A 19,895-nucleotide genomic window follows, 5' to 3' on the forward strand; every position below is an offset into this window, starting at 1 on the left:
ACCAACCTCTGTCTCACACATGGTTAGAAACAGTGACAGGAAATTCCCTTTCGCAGCAGCTCCAGGGTGAAATGATAAAGGAATGAAGAAATCCAAACCAGAAATCCAAGCCCTTATCATTCCATACCTCTTCGCTGTCTTCTTTTTTTTTTTTTTTTACTCCTTCTCTAAATACCAAAAGAGATCAAGTGCTCAATTCAGCCACTGGCGCTGTCATTCCTTCGGAGTTCAGGGATATTTACCAAAGTCCATGCAAACAGGACTTAATTGGCATTAAATCCTATGTGGCAAAAAAAGCTTTTCCCAGCAGGCCAAGCATGGAGACGGTTTGGATTATCTAAGATATCGAGGAATGCTGCTATCATAAATCGAGTCAAGTGGCGACAGGAGCATTTTGCTAAATCTACAGTTCATTTGTGCGCAACAACATGTATGTTTTTGATTGAGCGTCGGGTGCCAGCGTTCCTACATGTCTTGGTACGTAAACCAACCCATGCAAGCATTTATCTGCATGTGTTTATATTTGTGTAGTCTGTCTCCCAGGTAACAGGGATACAGCGTCCCCAAAGCACGTGGTTCAACAAGTCCCGTCCTTGGCTATGAACTCTGGACAGATGATCCCCTTAGATGCTCGCACAGCAAAGACTGGTATAATCACCCCCATTCTCTGCTCTCTTGATGCTTCTCTCCAGTAATAAAAGTCATACTTTAAGGAAACAATATCCTGCAGCCATAAAAAGTCCTTCTCTCAGCATGAAGTGGCCATAAAAAAGGCTCTCACCTCCCAAATCTGTAGTGCACAGAGCCTACCCCCCATTTACACAGCAACAGACGCACACACATTTAAACACATGCACACTCTTCAGCGTCATTTCAGGGCTAAAGTAGGTCCATCTCTCACTTTGACATGTAGTACATGTGGGAAGAATCTAAGGAGTGCTCAGACTGATGAAATGGACAAAAGCAAGCACGAAATATCAAGAGCCCAGTCACAATTTCTTAGGAAAGTGACACAAATCACAGTACAGTCATACCCAAGAGACAGCATTTTTGCTGCCACAATAATGATACAGAGTCATAAAAAACATGACCACTAGCAACCATTCTCATGAAGTGATTACTATTGTTACCATTATATAAATATATAAATCTGAACCATTAGTCGTACAATCTAGAGATTTGTTGCTTCCAGTTTCCCATCTTGAGTTTTACAAGTGTACAAGCTTGGACGAGCATCTGAAAGTCCTGCATGTGAGAAAGCGCTGTGTCAAATTCATTCGCCCTTCCAAAAAAAATTTGTCTTCTTTGATCAGTAAAGAGAGATTGTGAGACAAGTTCCCAAATTAGTACTTTTCAGAGTCACACACGAGTATTATTTTGGTGCAAATGGAGAAAGAAAATGAGACTGTTCTGTCTGCACACTGCTTCACCATGCTGACCACATGGCCACCATCAATCTGTCATTCACTGAAAAAAGACAGGCTCTAGTACAATATTAATATTAATAATAATACATTTACAATTATAGACATACACATTCAAATAAACTGTTACTGTACAATAAGATGAGTCAGCTTGTAGACGCTGAAGCTCCTCTGCTGTTGCGTTTTCTTTCTTTCTTTTTCTTTGTGGGTCTCAAACGATGAAGTATGGGCCATTTTCATGGCTGAAAGGCCAGCGTCTAAACAGGCCATGGGAAGACAAATGACATGAGTCACCTCTTCAATCTCTGACTTGGCATTTTGAGAATAACAGCGTCTACAAAAAGAAAATAGATCCCAGATGATGGACTTAAAAAAAAGAGGGTGGGTGGGGGGTAAACAGGATCTCTGGGAGAGTTGCACAAGGAGCAAAAACAAAAGCTCGAACAACATGAGTGGGCGAAGGGACAGGCTCGCCATCTTGAGTCCTGGATGAGTAAAAGCCGCTCGAACTGAGGGGGGAACAGACTGACGTCTACTTGCACACGTTGACCCACTCTGTGTGACGACACTCCTCGCACAGCACGTAACAACACCAGTGAAATCTGCAATTGCAGCGCTCGCTGCGTGTCTGTTTCAGGATGTTGTGTCCACGGCCGCAGCACAGCGAGCTGCAGCTGTCTGTGCTGTAGCTAGTTTTGTTGCAGATGCGTCCGTGTGTTCCCGGAGAGTCTATGGACACGTCGTGCTCACAAAAGTCAGGAGACTTCTCAAAGTACACCAGCTCTCTGGACATGATTCGACGACGCCCTCCGCCGAGACCCCCTTGGGTTCCGCTGGCGCCGTTTTCTGTCCGAGGGTTGAAAACCCCATTATTCTTGTTCTGAGAGTTGACAAAAATGGCTGTCAGGAACTTTTCTTTGAGTATGGAGCCCACAAGACGGAACTCTGGAGATACATGCCAGCAGGTCTTAAACTGACAGCTCCCTGATGTGCCGTGACATTTGCATTTCCTTGTCATGTTGTCAGTCACTATCTGTGTAAAGAATAACACTGTAAGCAAACTCCAACAACAACCAAAATGATAATGAGTGAGTGCTGAAGGTCGGAGGGACAACAGCTGAAAAGCACAATATTCACCTGTCGTCCCACGCGGTTGTTATGTATCCTCATGCGGGCGTGGATATCTCTTGGAGACCCCCGGGAGTCGAGCCAGTCCCTGGAAAAGCGATCCCCGAAACGGATGTCATGACTGCACCCCCCCCACTCCCAGGTGTCTTGCATAGAGCTTAGCTCATCTGGTAAGGGCTTGAGAAGGGCTGAGGGGTGGGCTGAGCGCAGGTTAGTGGGCAGGCTGCCATGATGACCATTCAGCTCTGAGGGTAATGACCGTGTTAAGTCGATGCCTGCCCCACCCTTCTGAAGCGTCTGCAGCTGCAGCTGTGTGAGTTTCAGCCGGATCTTGTCATCGTCCTGGCGACGCTTGGCCTCGCAGCCACACCCCCGCAACTTGCCCATGCTGCAAGCCGAGGCCACAGAGTGAGCCACGCCCGCCGCCAGCAAGGCCAGAGAGAAGGCACTCTCCCGAAAACCTAGGAGCAAGAAGAACACACTCAGAGAGGTTGAAACCATAAAGACTGCAGCTCTAAAAATGTCATTTACCTGTGTACAGCACAATCTATATTCTCATACCTGCACTTTTCTACCATAAACCCCAGGATCACATACTGACTATCATTAGCCTGCCTCAGACTCTCACCCCTGTTGAGGATGGAGTTGTGGTTCGGCAGCTTGCCAAAGCCCTCCAGCGAGGAGCAGTTCCAGCGCTGGTCCCGGAGTTGGTGCTGGCATTCATGGATGGCCACTTGGATCCCCTGCAGAGCAGATGCTGTCACATCAGGGTTCCTCACACACATCCGCATCTGACGTTTACTGAGGCCTGCCAGCCTGAGGCACACAGAGTTAGGGGTTAGCACTGGATCTCCTGCCACCTTCAGGCTGAGGATATCATTACACAGCACCCTGCAGGGAGAGTGGGAGAAAGAGTGGGGGAGTGAGATGGTGTGTGTGTGTGTGTGTGTGGGGGGGGTCATCGGAGATGGTCAACAGCTCATTAGTCAAGCCCAGAGGAATATGAGGCAATGGGAGGGGGTTCAGTACACTTAAGAAAAATACAAACCCAATAAATAATTAAGAGAGATATGATATAATTTATTCTTTATGGGAAATACACCTACCAATAAAATGCGTCCAAAAGTATTTGCTGCACTGTTTCTGCTCCAGTGTCAGTTGGTTAAAGGAGGGAAAATATAATTCTAAACAGATTATCCAGCTGAGAAATATCAAAAACAGATTTAATGGCCAAATGCATCTTATAAAGAAATAACGAGATTGAAAGTGAAATCACTTTGGAATTATTTTGACTCGTTTAAAGCTAAACCACTCAATTAACACTGATTGCACTTTTTTTTAAATTTAACTTTACACGAAACCAGACTTCGAAATACAATGACTAATAATTCGTTTTTAATGTTTTTGTTTTTTTTAAAAATAGCTAAATTATTCATTTGAATAGTAACCTATGCAAAGAACTTCCCGCAACTCTGCCGAATCTCGTGCAGCCACAGTCTGCAACTCTCCTGGCGCTCTCAAGTGCACTTACGTGATTGCAGGTGACATAAGTGCTGCTGCCAAAATCAGGAATTGGTCCCAACGGAGTTTGTTTGATAGCTCCATTTTGTTGTGCGTCTTTCGCGACGTGACATTAAAACACTGGTAGTGATGGTCCGCGTCGAATAAGAAAATCGAAAGGACGATGTCTGCAGTATTATCGATGCACCGCCAAACGACCGAGGAGTGAAGACGGAGAACAGAGGAGGTCGGAGGAGAGAATAAAGTGGAGGAGGAGGGGGGTGAAAGAAAGAGGGGAGGGGAGTAGATGCCTCTACAGGCGGCTGTTTGCAAAATATTGGCCAGGATGAGAATTGGATCACCAGTTGATACTTTAATTATTCGATAACGGGATCATTCACCCAAGCGTAAAATGACGTCTCCAACATTTTACGCACAAGCACTTTACAAGCATTGCGGGACAGCGATTTCGAATTAAGCAGGTATTTAGAAATACTGGATCCAATGATCATATTTATAAGGATAAAAAAAATACATATTTATATATGCATGTACTTGTTCCTACTCTCTGTGGGTGTGATGGGAGGAATAAGGTAATTTGGTCCTACATTTTGGGGGAGAACACAGAAATCCTCGATGAGATGAAATATGGAAACTCAAGGAAGATTTTGTTCATAAAGCGGTGAGTTATTTTAAATAATGAAGGGGGAGGGGAGAGCTGCTGGTTCCACTGTACGACAGGGAGGCAGCAGCAGGCAGGCGGCTCCGCTAACAGACCCTCCAACAATACTGTTTTTAAGTCTTGTGCTCCCCCTTCCTCCCACCTCCATCAGAGCGGCTGCGCCTCATTGTTGTGCTTGAAACAACTTCACATTGTCAATCTAAAGTCTTTATTTCAAAGCAACGAAAGAAAAAAAAATGGCTAGAGTAACAGACTGTTATTTACAATGTTGTGCAATTACGACCGCTGACAAAACTCTAATGACAAATTATTTTTAGGGATTCAAAAGAACTGACAGACTAAAACACCTTATTGGAGACAACATATCTATTAAAATTCTTTTCTATGGTCACTGTTGAGTAAGCTTATGTAGCAAGTTGCCCGGGCCTTCAGTGTGGACGCGAATCAATCCGTATATCGATCCAGGTTATCCAAAATTAAACATAACATTGCTGCTGGGAGCGAAAGGTGCTTGTGTGCTACTTTCATAAAATTAAGTTAAAACCCCCCTCGAACACGGTTCGCTTAGTGACACCAATTCATCTAATCTCCTTCCATTCCCTAAGCTGCAGCAATGAAAAGTGCATTAGCATTCTGCCTTGGTGTGTATATCTAAGTGGCTTAAAAAGTGATTTGAAGTTGATTTGTATATAAAAGGCCCCCTTTATCCGGATTGAAGCTCTAATCTGCTCGGTGTCGCATGACTGCTCCAGGAAACCCGTTTGAGCAAATTCATATAAGGCTCGGGTAAAAACGTAGGGTGGCTGTCATTAAAGCCTTTTTTCTCTCTTTTTTTAAAGCCTACTTCCTTTTACTGTCATCTGAGGGAGAGACAGAGAGGTGCGGAGGAAGGGGGAGAGATTACTCAACCTACAACCTCTGCAATGACTAATGTGGAATATGCAAATTAGCAGATAAATGTCACAAAATGAACCAATATGGAGAAGTTTGGGGACATTTAAGCTTGCTCCTAGTCTGGGGTTTGATGGAGATGCCGCAAAGTGGCTCAAGCTGTGATTACACTGGGTTACATTGCGTCGAGGGAGGTCTGCAAGCCAGATGTTTGGACTGGTTTTTATCCTTAGTCGTCCCCCTCTTTTCCTGGTTCATCATACATCAAACTTCTGATTGGAGGCCATATTTCATGTCTTCCGTGTTTGAAAAATATTTAAGTAGCCCAGCAGGCAGTGTGAGTTATAGGACAATTACGAGCTTATTATTGCTTCTGCAGGCATTCACGTTTCGCTGTGCTTGTGCGCGTTTGCTCTTATATGATAAAGACGGCTGATAACACGTTTTATTGAGAAGAAAGTAACCTTAAGGGATAACATTCACTTTTAAAAATACATATATATTATTTACATGTAATAATGAATAAACTCGATCTGTAGGAGTTTAAGTGTGAAAAAAAGAACATGTGCAGAAATGGCCTTAGTCACTGCACATTTTGAGAGCGCATTTGGAGAGAGGAGGAGATGCGGTTAGGGAGTAGGCTAATCCAACCACCGGGTAAAAAGGGCAGTTTCAGATGGCTCATATTGCGCTGTAACTATACTGTACCGTGACACCAGCTTTGAGCAGCGGCGAAGCACCAAAGCGGGCGCACCCACAGCATCTGTACCAGCTCATCACTGCTCCAGGGCTCCGGGGGAACTTCTCTCAGCAAGACTGGATGCGGAGGCTAGCTGCGCGGTCACTGAAAGGGGAAGAAAATACTTTCAGCCGTACACGTTTACAGGGAATCGATTCTGTGATGACCGTGAGATTCCACAATATGCGTAACACCGTGGACTGCCCTGCTTTTCTCTCCCTCTCTCTCCCTTCCTTTCTTTTTTCTGCTCAGTTGTTTCCTTATTCATTGTGCGCCCTATGAAGAGCATTAACTATCCCTCCCTCCAATCCTATTGAAAAGGCTCCGAAAAAAAAAAACAGGGAGATGAGAGCAGCAAATCCCTTTTTTATTCCCCTCGTAGCGCTCAATAAGAGAAGAATGTGTTGCCTATCAGTCACCGAGGGGATCAAGTCTTCGGAACTGTCCCACGCGTTCAATGCGCCGTGCAAAGCATCACTGAGAGAGACAGAGTGAAGAGGACTGCAGCAGCAGCAGCAGCAGTAGCATCCTGCCCGGACACCTCACAGCACAGCAACCTGTCTCCACTCAAGAGCCATTTAAGTTAATTAGGACTTCCTTCTCTCACCTTTCAAGTCCTCTCCTCGGATTGTGGCGTGGTGAGTATATCCAACCTGCTCATTTTCAAAACTCAGAACTCAAAACTCAAGTTGATCATTAAGATAAAAGTGACACAGTATGTTTGCATGTTTGGAACAAGAAACAAAAGGTGTTGTATTTTCTTGTTTTTTTTTTGTTTATATATATATATATATATATATATATATATATATATATATATATATATATATATATATATACACATATATATATATATATATATATATATATATATATCACCAAATAATGACATTCTCCTCCTCATTTTTGAACTGAAGCCACGATGAGGAGTCTGGCGCTGCTGTTAGGGGTGAAAGCCGCTTGCATCCTCTTGGTGTCTTCGCTCTCGGGCACAGGGGCAGTCAACAACAGCGGCCGGTGGTGGTGAGTTGAGCAGATACTGATGATGCACTAATCGCGTTATGCCACTGGAAAACCTCATCCGCAAAGTTAAGTGCCAGCTTATAGGAGCCCTCTGGAAAACAGGGCGTTTTATTGAGTTGCCACATTTCGTGCAGCTTGATCGAAATAATGTGTTAGTTTTGGAGCCGCTCGCAGCTTCTGTTTGAAAAAAAGAAAAAGAAAAAAAGGGCAACCATATAGGATTGATGCTTAATGCTTCCAGGTGGCTCTACGTGAGCGAAACAGCCCCAGAAAACATTTAGGGTGTTTTTTTCCAGTCTTTAATTTATTGTGCCTCCAGTGAAATTAACCACAGCACACAGTTTAACAATAAAATAATTACATAATAATTACAGCATTTTTATTTGCGGTTGATTTAATTCCCTCTCTCTCGCTTTCTCTCTGGCTCCTTTTTTGGACACTGCGGTTTGAACACGAGACAAGATTTTTCAGTGGAATAAATTGAATATGGATTTAGAGGGGTTCTTTTTATTTGTTTTTTGTTTCTTGTTTTCCGGGGACACGTTGATCTAATACTGGATATAGTTAAGCGATCATAAACTTTGCGGCAACGGTACAGAATTTAGATTTTTAAAACCAAAATAAAACCGGATCTATAGCTTCGCACATTTTCTTGTTTTTAACAAAAAACTGTGGGTCAGGGGTTTGTTGAGGTAACGATTCAACAAACGGTTTTTGCGGTTTTATTAGATGGACATGGTTTTCGCACAGTGGCAGTGCGCTTTCAAGCATTTGAAATCTCAGCTGGCATCCAAAAGACGCCTAGAAAGCACGCACACACACACACACACACACACACACACACACACACACACACACACACACACACACACACACACACACACACACACACACACCGGTGACTTTGGGAATTAAGAAAATATTCAGAAGATGAGATTATTATTTAAGTTCCCAGGCCTCTCACCGCACCACTGTCTGGGTCAAACCTCTAACAGGCCCAGGCTCGCCCGCTTTTCCGGATGATAATGCTGAACAGCAAAACGCCGCCAATACACGACACATGAATGAAAAATGTTGACACATAAACCACAGAAAATACCAAATAAAGTGGAAAATTACACAGCCTGTGTGCTGAAACGCCAAAAGTGTTCTAAAACCAGCGAAATGGGTGCATTTAAACCCCGTTCAGTGATCCAAGATTTGGATAAAGCTGAAGACGCACAGGTGCCACGTTTGGGCACAAATATGGACACGACACTTAAAAGAAAGAAAGAAAGAAAAAGCAACATCTCTCTCTCTCTCTATGCTATAGTAATAAATAATTACAGTTATTTGTTTCTATATGCTGTGGATGACAGCATTTTTATAGCTTTTTAAATATTTGGCACAGAGGGGTGTTTAAAGGCCTACGTCTTAATGACATTTTGACAGAATGGACATATTTTTAGCTGAAGTTGCACCTTAAATCACATTTGGAGGAACCTTGTATGCTTATCTTTAATGTGATTTAACATATATGTAGGGAATCTTAACTGCCAAGCTAATAACATTAATTTGATACTACACAGATAAGAAATCTGTCAATTATTGTAATCCTTTATTATTATTATTATTATTATTATAACATAATGGATCCTGAGTATTTAGCAGACAAATGTGCTTACATATTCTAATTGTGAAACTGACAAGTAATCGCAGCCAGTCCAAGTTTTTATGAAGACATAAAAATAGCTTCATGTTATCTGCCAAGAGTGAAATATACACTGTTAGTCAGAGACAAAGTGTCTTCTCATGATCTTGGAACTGAATGTGAGACTCTGTTTATTACTTTAGCACATAATGAAAACTGTAATTTCAAAGGAGCAACACTCATTGGATGCCAAGAGCCATCAGTTAATGAGTTTAGAGGGTCACCTATAGAGCTTCATGCATGAACTGCCAGCTCCTTGACTCTGAATTCCCTTGTCCTTATGTTGCGCCAGGGGTATTGTCAATGTGGCTTCCTCGTCCAACCTCCTCACCAATTCCAAGAACGTGCAGTTGGTCCTGGACCCAAGCCTGGCCCTTCTGAGCCGTCGCCAGCGCCGGCTGATTCGGCAGAATCCTGGCATCTTGCATGCCATCGCCGCTGGACTGCACACTGCCATAAAGGAGTGCAAGTGGCAGTTCCGCAACCGCCGCTGGAACTGCCCGACCACCCACAGTCCAGCAGTTTTTGGCAAAATTGTCAATCGTGGTGAGCCCCTCTTGTCTTTCTCACCAGGAAATATTTGGACAATTTTGGACAGGATGTAACAGAATCGCTTGTACTCATTTGAAAGGCTTTGTCTGTAAATGATTTCCAATTGTGGGCAAAAAAGAAAAAAAAAGGCAAATATAAAGTCCAAAACGCTGGACATGGTTCTGATGGGAAGTTTTTGTGTTGTTTCTTCAGGTTGCCGAGAGACCGCATTTGTATTTGCCATTACCAGCGCAGGAGTGACCCACGCTGTGGCTCGTTCCTGCTCAGAGGGGGCCATTGAGACGTGCACATGCGATTATCGCCGCCGAGGTCCTGGAGGACCAGACTGGCACTGGGGGGGCTGCAGTGACAATGTGGATTTTGGCCGGATGTTCAGCCGTGAGTTTGTGGACTCCAGTGAGAGGGGCAGAGATCTGCGCTACCTCACGAACCTGCACAATAACGAAGCCGGCAGGATGGTAAGACTTGCTTTACTCGTCTACTAAGACTGTTTGTCCGAGTTCTACTTGAAATGAATGTATTAATGAGTGAGATATCATGAGTAATCTTTGGTCTTCCTTTCTCAGACTGTGTCATCAGAGATGCGTCAGGAATGCAAGTGCCATGGCATGTCTGGCTCCTGCACAGTGCGCACCTGTTGGATGCGCCTGCCCAGCTTCCGCACAGTGGGAGACTTTCTTAAGGACCGGTTTGATGGCGCATCCAGAGTTGTTTATGCCAACAAGGGCAGCAACCGTGCCTCTCACCGAGCCGATCCACGCCATCTAGAGCCTGAAAACCCAGCTCACAAACCCCCTTCGTCTATGGATCTTGTCTATTATGAGAAATCACCCAACTTCTGCTCCTACAATGGCAAAACTGGCACTCTGGGAACATCGGGGAGAACGTGCAACAGCTCTTCTCCGGGCCTGGATGGCTGTGAGCTGCTATGCTGCGGACGTGGGTTTAAGTCCCGGACTGAGAGCGTGACTGAACGCTGCCACTGCACATTCCACTGGTGCTGTCATGTCAGTTGTCTGAACTGCACCAGTACAAGGACGTTACATCAGTGTCTATGATCAAACATGGGCACCTAGGCACTCATGTGCTTTAAGATGTTAGGCTGAAGCTGGAAAAGGTTCAAGGCGGGTAAACTAATACAGGGAAATTCTGGCACAAAAATTCAATCAGTGTTTTTAAACTTAGGAGAAAGGGAAAGCACAAGTATGTGAACAGGGTATAGAAGGAGTGTATGTCTTACTCTTTAATACTTAACCTTAAGTAAATTAACACTACAACGATACTTGTAGAATGGGAATTGTCCCTCAAGTGTTTACATGCTAGATAAATAGGAGTAAATGGACAAAAGGATGTGGTGGAGAATTGATCGTTGTAACCAGGTACCACTAGGGCCTTGTTTCTCCCCAACAAAGGGCAGAAACTGGACACAATGTTTCACAGATGTTTCTGTGGCCACAGAGCCACAAACATATGCTCTCATAAACTGGCGAGGACCTCTAACAAGAGGAAGCTTATTTAAAAAAAAGAAAAAAAAGAAATCTGTGTTTTGTTTTCTCTTGCTGAAGTTTGGCATCCCTCCCATGAAACTGGCTGAAGTTTATCTCCCTGGATGGGATATCTGTTCCATGCTTGTGTACTTAGGAATTGTATGCAACCCAACCACTTCTAGTTTCCCTGCCACATTTGCCCATTTTGTTTAGATTTCTCCAGATCTGAATTCACCTCAGCCACATGTACCACTCCAGCTTGCAACAGGATGGTCCTTATTGTACATGACTAGGAGCAGGGAGCACAGAAACCAAGTGAGTGAATCTTACTGAGGCAATGTAATTTGAATGTATTATCAATACACTGAATATCACGACGTGATTTAAGCAAATCTGAGGGATCAATACGGAAAATATCATAAAACACTAATAAAACAATGAATAGAAATGTGACCAATATACAAATTTCCCACAAATGCATGCAGGAAGGATTAAAATATTGCAGGTTAAAGTAGGCAAATGGTGCGTTGTTGGGGTTTTTTTCAAGGTAGGTTGAATGAAAATATTTTAAAGAATACAGACTGAAAAACAAACAAACTGTGTATCAGCTAAGAGGACCAAAATCTGTAAATATTAAAATATCTGATTATATTTATAAAGATGTCACTTGTATGTTTTCTAAATGATTTATGTGCCTGTCAGTGGCTGGAGAATATGCTATCAGTAGAGTCAGGTCAGAGGATGTTTTCATCGTTTGGCTCTTTCTATGTAGGTGTAACGTAGCGGATTAAAAAAAAATACTCTTGATAGAAAAAGACTGTTATCACTTCTTTGCTTATTTTCTGTAAAAAAACACTCATGTTTGGTCATGCACTGAATATTTCCCTTTTTTTTACTAGTGTAAATATATAAAATATTTATTTCTGAGGATTTTTATACTGTTCTAGAGAGTAAGAGAATACTTTTTTTTTTTAGATTTTAATCAAAAGACTTAGGTTCCAGTTGGTTTTGTACTGTACGATAGAACAATAAAGTCTATATTTTCAATTAAGCTGCCCTTGTGAATGTGTCAACATTACAGCCATTATGTGTGTTGTGTTTGCTGTATTCGAGAGTGTTTTGACTATGGACCGAGCCAACATATAAGCCTGTCCCTGGGTGTCCTTTGCTTAATCCTATTACCACCACCAAAGCAGCCTCTTTCTCCAGCTCCACAAAACATCCCTGCATCTGTGCGACCAACCACAGAGACAGACTGTTTATCTGCCCACATACCTTATTTTATACAGTATATGAGTTGCTTCATTTGCTTAAGGCCTGAAAGAAATATGAAAAACTTCAACACCTGGCAGTGTAGCTAACCACAGGAGTTTGGAAAGCGTCACACTTCTCAGTTCACCACAGAGAAGGAGCAATCAGGGTCATCCAGAAAGGGCAGAGTGGAGGAAAAGCAGTAACATGCAGGGATGAGAGTGCTTCTGAATTAGCATCGTATTACAGTGTAGATTTAACAGGGGTTCGTGGGCTTGTGGCATAAATATTAGAGAAAACATTATAAAAAATAAGAAGAGAATGGCTACAATATTACTCATCTGGAAGAACAGATCAGAGTGAACTGAAGTAAAATACTGCAAATTCAGAAGTAAAGTGAGGAAATGTCTATAAATACAAAAAAACAACAAAAAACTAAAGTGATTAGAAAAAATGTTGTTGACCTATACATAAGTAAAGCTCTGTCTTCTATCACTGGAAAACAGGGGTTAACACACCAGAACATGATATGGCTTACTGTGTAATAACTGACAAACTGAGAGAAAAGTCAGGAGCTGACGGAGTGAAAACACATGCAAAACGAGGCAAATCTGGCTGGAAAGAGAAATAATCAGCAATCATGGGCAGACAGAAACAATAGAAAGTAAAAGTGGTTGATTTTTTTTTTTTTTTCAGAGTTCAAATCCCAGGCATGAGAGTGAGGTGGGAGAGTTGGTGGAGAGTGAAGTGGAGGGGGCGCTGCCTGTGGGAGTGCTAAGGAGTCAGTGATAATTAGCTCAATTAGTGACAAAGGCAGTGTAATAAATACCGACTTAGTGTCTGGGTCCCTGCTGGCCTCTCCCTGCGCAGCCTGCGATGTGGCTCTAGCCTGACGGACAATTCATTAAACTGACAAAATACCCCACCGTCCAGGCGTGACGCAGCGAGTTAGCCCCCTACAGGCCCAGCTCATTGTTCTAATTGTCTGGCCTGGAGTCACTTTGTGGCCGCCTCCTCTTTCACCCACCCCGCCTTCACACTCTGCCTTCAGAAAACCCATGGAGTTAATGCCACTACCTTACTCTGCAAGTAGGTGATCGGCAGGTTGGAAAAAAAACCAGTAAGAGTTCCTTGGGGTGGGGCTGCTGGGAGGGGGGGGCGGTGGGTAGGCAGTGGGATTAGCGAATGGAGGTTGCCTGGGAGTGCTGGGAGCAGCACTGATCGGAATGTAGGAGAGATGAGTCCAGAAGCTCGGATGTGGGACAAAGCGAGAGTTAATAAGGAAAGATTGAAGGGGCTGGCGACAATGGGCTGCCACCCGAGTCGAGATGAAATTGCTTCCGAGGATTATTGGGAGAGGGTGTGAGCGTTGTAGGGTTTTTGTGTGAGTATGAGTTTAGTTGGGTATTTGTGTGTTTGTGCTTCAGTGTGTGTGCAGGGGTAGGGGGAGCGCTGGATTGATGGCTGCCCCTCTGGTTGGGGAGCAGGGGACCAAGGAAGGCTAACCGGCTGTTCCCACAGTCTGTTCTGCTGTAGCCACCTTTGACACACGGAGCTGTCAGGCGGCAAGCAGGCAGCTATGGTGTATGGTATGGTGAGAGGGGCACAAACAAAAACAACAGCTCCACTACACAAAAGTCACTGGCTCTATGGAAGGCCAGTGGAGAAGCGCAGACTTGGAGGAGGGAAGGAGGACAGGAATGTGTGACAGGGAGGATTAAAAAAGAAAAAAAAAAGAAATAGAGATGGTACAAAATTGTACGCTTGAGTCCCATTTTGGTTTTGGTTCCTGCCAGCTACTGTTTTGCCAATATCTGGAGATAATAATACCGCGCTGACATCCAGTCGCAGCCTGCTCATAAGTGAGATACGTGGTGCATCGAAACGTTAGTTCCTTTACACTTTGTTCCCGTGGCTTGCTCATGGTTACTTTTCACGTCGCTGTAAATTCGCTTTCTATTTTTATGAAGAAAAAAAAATATCTCTGGGTAGTATCATAACAGGCCACCGCGGGCTAAAGGGTGAAGGTTAATGGGGCAATTTTGCTAATTATGTAACTCGACAACGAGAATTAAAAAGCCACGCCGCCTGCAACTGACCTGACAGCCACGAGAACACGTGCACAAATCCAGCAAGCAGGTCACATGCAAGAAACATGGCATACTGAAGGCACAGCAGCTTCATATTAAAATTCCTGCTACAGCTAGGAAAAATGTTTGGCCTGTTGGGTGGAGTTGGCTGTTAATTCGAAGGCAGCATGATAAATAATTTATAATTGGGGTGGGCCACGGCACTGAATGAAAGGCTGTTTACAGTGCTTGTGATTGACAGTGCGGTGTGGCATGAGTCTGGCACGCAGTAGCGATTTGATTTCTGTGCTCGCTCCATGTCTCATTGTAATCCTAGCATTCAATTATGGGTCAATTTGAAATTAATTTGGGGCATTGTTATTATAGGGACACCCATATCAAGCTTGTGTAATAATCAGAAGAATTGAGTTTGGTGCCATTAGGTGACCACAGGGGTATTATGTAACAAGATGTGCAATTACAGCTTCGTCACTCGGATATTAAATAAAGAACTCAGACTTGCAGAAAACTACCAAGTGGATTAATAGCGGTCAGTGTAGTGGGTCAAATTTACTCAGATTCAATTCAGGATTCTAGGAAGTGCTAAAAAAAAAGAGCATGCGTGTGCGCATGTGTTAAGTTTGTGCACACAGTCGAGCCAGTGTGTGCGCGTGTGTGGGTGTGTGGATGGCAGCTGGGAGGCAGACACGGTCCAGGGGAAGAATCATCCCCTAGCAACTGACCTTTTCGCCAGATGGCAGCTCCGGAGTAACAGCCACCCAGCATCACAATGGCCGTGGCCTCCTAACATCTCCATCACTTCATCATCTTCTGGCCTTCCACAACCTGTCACACAGGAGAGGAGGGAAGGTTAGATTCACCCCAGCAAATATACAAGCTCGAGCGTCCTGTTTGTGCGTCTCCTCTCGCTTCAGTTCCAAAAAGTTCCAAAACATCGCTTTGAGCCTGCGTTCGCTTGTTCCCATGTTTCTGGGGTGTGCGGTGGGCCAGTGGAAGGCATGAGAAGAGGACTGATTTAGGAGAGACACAGCGAACGCTCACTGCTGTCCGCAAACTTTCAGACACTCTCAAACCACTGTTTTCCGTTGTTGGGTTTTGTGCACATAGTGAATCAGGGTGGGAATGTGGACAGACCACTCGACCATGGTGAGCAATCAGTATGATGTCTGTGGTCAGGCTCAGTGCCCCTATGGAGTGAGCTGGAGAACTAGCCCTGCAGTTAAGGTGGGAGGGATATAACTGTGCAGCATGTATATATATATATTTATATACACACACATATGTGTGTGTATATAAAAGTGTATTGGGGTCTGTGTGTGTTTAATAGGCCAGCACTCTTCACACATGTATAAAAATGTTTTCAATTGCGGCCTCCTGCATGTGAACACACATGCAGGAGGCCTTGGGGTGATAATATATTTTGAGCTATCAACACGCTCACACGCATACGCACACTGCAGGGCCTCTGGATTGTCTTGGCTTGATGGCTTTTTCTCTGCTGGCCCATTTTTTGTTGATATTAAATTCTTTGCTAAACCTCAAAACTCCTGAGACGAAAACCTCACCACCATAGAACATCACCTCTAACTAAACACCAAGGTGTCCCTAAGTTAATCTAAACCACTGACGTCCAGCTTTAGGTACCATTCGAAATGCACAGGCAATGATTCTGTGAGAACCATTATGGAACAAGAAAAAGTAAAACTCTCTCGTTGCACATCTGTGAATGGTTAACCTGGCAAAGCCAGATATGTGACAACAAACAGATAAAGTGCCATGTCAGACTGTGTCCCACTGAAATTAAGCGTTTCAGATGGAAAACTGTGCGTCAGAGCGCGACTTTAAACCGCGCCGTACTCCAGGGGAGACAATATGCTAGCAAACACTGTAAGAGCTCCCGTAAACAGAGCCGTAATGATAGGGAAAGACTTTGGGAAAGGACAACCAACAGTAGAATATGTTTACAGACATCTGACAATGTACGGGTACAGCGCAGCAACATTTCAGCTCTGAGATCCACATGAAACATGAGCACAAACTGTGGTGGAATCCATGTGACACAACATGAGCCTGTGCATAATTTCACCTGTCAGCATGGATGAAGCACACATTCGGTTAAATCAAACAGACAAGCCAGTGATAAACTTCACCGAGACGTGTCTGGCTACGCTGAACGTTAACACTTCTCCTCATCCGAACGTATCTTCGCGAAACTGTCCGCTGCTGGATTTCTTTTACTTGCCTAAGTGCGAGATCAAGGAAATCTGAGTGACCACAGCACGGATGGAGTAATTTACTGCTCTTCACTTAACCAGATGAGTCAGCTTGTTTTATTGTCTGCAGGCCATTGTCTGAGGCCCAGCATGGCCTCATTTGAATCAATAAACAACACTGAGACATTTTTGACGGCATGTGCTAATTATCTCTGTTCTAGTAATACTCGTGGGGACAAAAAGAAGAAGTGCCCTGCTTTTGGTTTTAATTCCGAGCTGTTTTACAGCGACAGTGGGCGAGCGCTCCAGCACTGACACAGCAGCAGAGGAATGTTTATTTGCTGCAGTTAGGAGCTGGGTGGCTTGCAGAAACTATGACACATTCCTGTGTCACCGGCTATCCCGCTCACAGACACACGTTGACATTCACACATTGGCGCCCCATGTGTTCATTCACAGCTTCATACAGAGACATAGACACACACAGCTATTCCTTGCCATTGTGTTTTACCCACGTCAACAAAACGTGGCACCTCTGGGTTCTTAAAGCGTGCCCAATCTGCATGCTCATTCACTTACTACTTAGTATGACATGCCTTACTAGGCCTAACACTTCCCCTGTGTGTAACAGAATGCATGTGTGGCAGTCGTACAGTGACTTGAAGATGAATTATTCACAGCTTACTTCAGCGCTACAGGGGACCGCTGCCCACAAAGTCTGCTAGCGTGCACGTGTTTGTGTTACGTGTATGTGTGCACTTTTGGTGTTTGTGTGGCTGGCTGAGCGCACCTCTCCATCTTTCCCTCTGCAGTCCTATCCATTATCCCCAGCATCTGGCAGCCAAAGCCTGTAAAGAAGACATTTCTCTTGGCAAGTGTTTTTTAAAGGCAGTGACACAGGGGACAGCCAACCACAGGAGCCACACATCTTCCAATCTACATTCATACTGAGAACTGCTTGCATAAGAGAACCGCCCCAGTCTCCTTCTCTTGCTCACTCGAAACAAACGCGCGCACACACACACACACACATTCTCTCATCGTGTCACACTTAAAACACACACAAGATACTACTCCCACCCGCTTCTGTCTCTCTGCAATATATTCACCCAACCTTTGAGGTCTAATCACTTCCAGAGCCACAGCTATCCTACAAAATGTGCCAGCAAGCTTTCAATACTTTTTACACTCTGAAAAGGTCCTCGGGGGCTTTTAAATGCATATCATTTTATTGCTGATTGTAACGTGTGGCCCGGCTATTTGGTTTAGAGACATTGAATATCGCATCTTTGTGACATGCAATATCCAAGGTGCAAATTTAAATGAAGATAATTGAGCTTTAAATGTCATGGTTTGGCATGAAAGGCCCTGAACCAACAACGCCGTCTTGAATATTGAAAGAATAATTACACCCTGAGAACACCTGAATGTGACCTTGCTCGACACTCATCTGCTCTATAAACACATTCTTAGCATAAGTGAAATGGCACAATAAGAGCATTAATTAATACCACATGCATCTTGTCGCTTGTTGAGGGTACAGCTGCAGTGAGGAGCTTCTCTGAACAGCAAGCATGTGGGAAGACACTTTTGCTTTACTTGGCGCTAGTCGCAATGTTTTCTGGCATCTGGATCTTTTAGAACACAAATGGGTGTGTTAGCTTGATGGAATAATGATTCTGATTTTGATGGGCTACCAGCTACCCATCTTTCTTGCAAACAGATGATTCTGATCATAAATCTTCTGGGATAGAAACAGCTTTGTTTGACAGCAGCTTGATTCACTTTTTAGAAGATGGATGACTTATGAAAACCTGCAAGTCAGGTGAATTGCTGTTTTCCCTACACACTAGCCTAAGTTTAAATCTGTGGAAGTCTACTTCCATGGAGACCTTGGAAAATAAATGTTAAAGGCACATAAAGGAAGATAAACATATCCGCCTGAAGAAACTGAACCAGTACTCTCGACCTATCGTGTCTCTGAGGTGGTTCTGTGGATTGGACGCTCTGTGATTGTGACAAAATAAAAGAAAAAAAACTTGATGGTTTTCTTATGATTTGTTCAACGTGAATGCACAGATGTCAAATGTGACTGCTGATCACATCCTGGGTTAGAATACGTGTCTGAACTAGTCTTTGATATGAACCTCTGCACTGAGGCACAATGTGAGAAAGCTAAGAATAACATGTCTTTGTGCATGTCTTTTTTTTGTGCTGTGTATACATAGGTCATCTGTTATGACGAATGCTTTAAGACAGTAAGTGCCCTTAAGGAACAAAAGCCATTCTAATCATGTAAGCCTCAATGAGCTGTGCTGGCCTGGAAATTGATAAATGCTGCCACCTAGTGACGACATTTCCAAATTACAAGCTTTAATTTGGTTTGTTCAATTAACTTGATAATATTCTGATAATATAACTCGCCTGACACTTAAACTTGCTGGTACCAGGTTGGACCCCCGTTAACCTTTAGAACTACCTTAGATTTTCACAGCATAGATTCAACAGTGGAAAACTAAAGGCATTTTTGCCCATGTTGACTTGATAGCATCATGTCAATGAAGCTGTCGTTGACATGATGACAGAGATTTCCTGCACATCCATGTTGGCAATCTCCTGTTCCATCACATCCCAAAGATGCGCTATTGAACGTAGATCTGGTGACTCTAAAGCGTATTTGAGTACAGTGAGATGATTTGAACTTTAACATCTTATCCTACTTGAAGCAGCAATTAGAAGGTGGGTACAGTGTGGCCACAAAGGGATGGACGTAGTCAGCAACAACAAGGCTCATCAAGATTTTTCCAATCTTCTGCCGTCCAATTTTGGCGGGTCCGTGTGAATTGTAGTCTCAGTTTCCTGTTCTTAGCTGACATGAGAGGCACATAGTGTGGTCTTCTGCTGCTGTAGCCCATCTACTTTTGCATTCAGAGATGCTCTTCTGCATAGATAGATAGAAAGATATTTAATTTATCCTAAAATTAATTTTAGGATAAATTGGATAGTCTACAGTAAAAATAAGACTACAGTGTGAGGTAGCGCAGAATTTTAGATACAACAGTGATCAATCTAGCAATAAATGCTTGGATTTGTAGTGCAAATGGTCATCATAAATAATATGTACTTTATACATCCCAGAAAGAGAACCAGGAAGGTTTGATACAGAAAGGTGTGTTCACCTGTCACAACCTGTTGCACAGCTTCACAGAGAACAGGTGGACTGGT

The 19,895-nt window shown here is 43.7% G+C and overlaps 2 protein-coding genes across 5 annotated transcripts; one reads left to right on the top strand and one right to left on the bottom strand.

Moving 5' to 3' along the window:
• Positions 1-977: 977 nt before the first annotated feature.
• wnt10b (wingless-type MMTV integration site family, member 10b) lies at positions 978-18,958 on the bottom strand. 4 transcript variants are annotated; one of them, XM_040047570.1, is made up of 6 exons: positions 17,461-18,958; positions 15,180-15,282; positions 4,084-6,469; positions 3,181-3,443; positions 2,562-3,013; positions 978-2,457 (listed from the first exon to the last, which is right to left on the bottom strand). In XM_040047570.1, exons 3-6 carry the CDS (start codon positions 4,155-4,157, stop codon positions 1,957-1,959), a joined length of 1,290 nt encoding a protein of 429 aa, XP_039903504.1. In that variant the 5' UTR covers positions 4,158-6,469; positions 15,180-15,282; positions 17,461-18,958; the 3' UTR covers positions 978-1,956. The 4 variants fall into 4 exon arrangements, with proteins under 4 accessions (XP_039903504.1, XP_039903507.1, XP_039903506.1 ...); XM_040047573.1 differs by lacking the exons at positions 15,180-15,282; positions 17,461-18,958 and having other exon boundaries at positions 3,181-3,368; positions 6,334-6,426; XM_040047572.1 differs by lacking the exons at positions 15,180-15,282; positions 17,461-18,958 and having other exon boundaries at positions 6,334-6,426.
• On the top strand, positions 6,892-12,163 carry wnt1 (wingless-type MMTV integration site family, member 1). The gene is made up of 5 exons (XM_040047574.1): positions 6,892-7,002; positions 7,282-7,387; positions 9,370-9,623; positions 9,822-10,087; positions 10,196-12,163. The coding sequence occupies exons 2-5, from the start codon at positions 7,287-7,289 to the stop codon at positions 10,685-10,687; spliced, it is 1,113 nt and encodes a 370-aa protein (XP_039903508.1). The 5' UTR covers positions 6,892-7,002; positions 7,282-7,286; the 3' UTR covers positions 10,688-12,163.
• Positions 18,959-19,895: the final 937 nt, after the last annotated feature.

This window comes from Simochromis diagramma, unplaced genomic scaffold, assembly GCF_900408965.1.
Source record: "Simochromis diagramma unplaced genomic scaffold, fSimDia1.1 OVJJ01000387.1, whole genome shotgun sequence".
Taxonomy (NCBI): Eukaryota; Metazoa; Chordata; class Actinopteri; order Cichliformes; family Cichlidae; genus Simochromis; species Simochromis diagramma.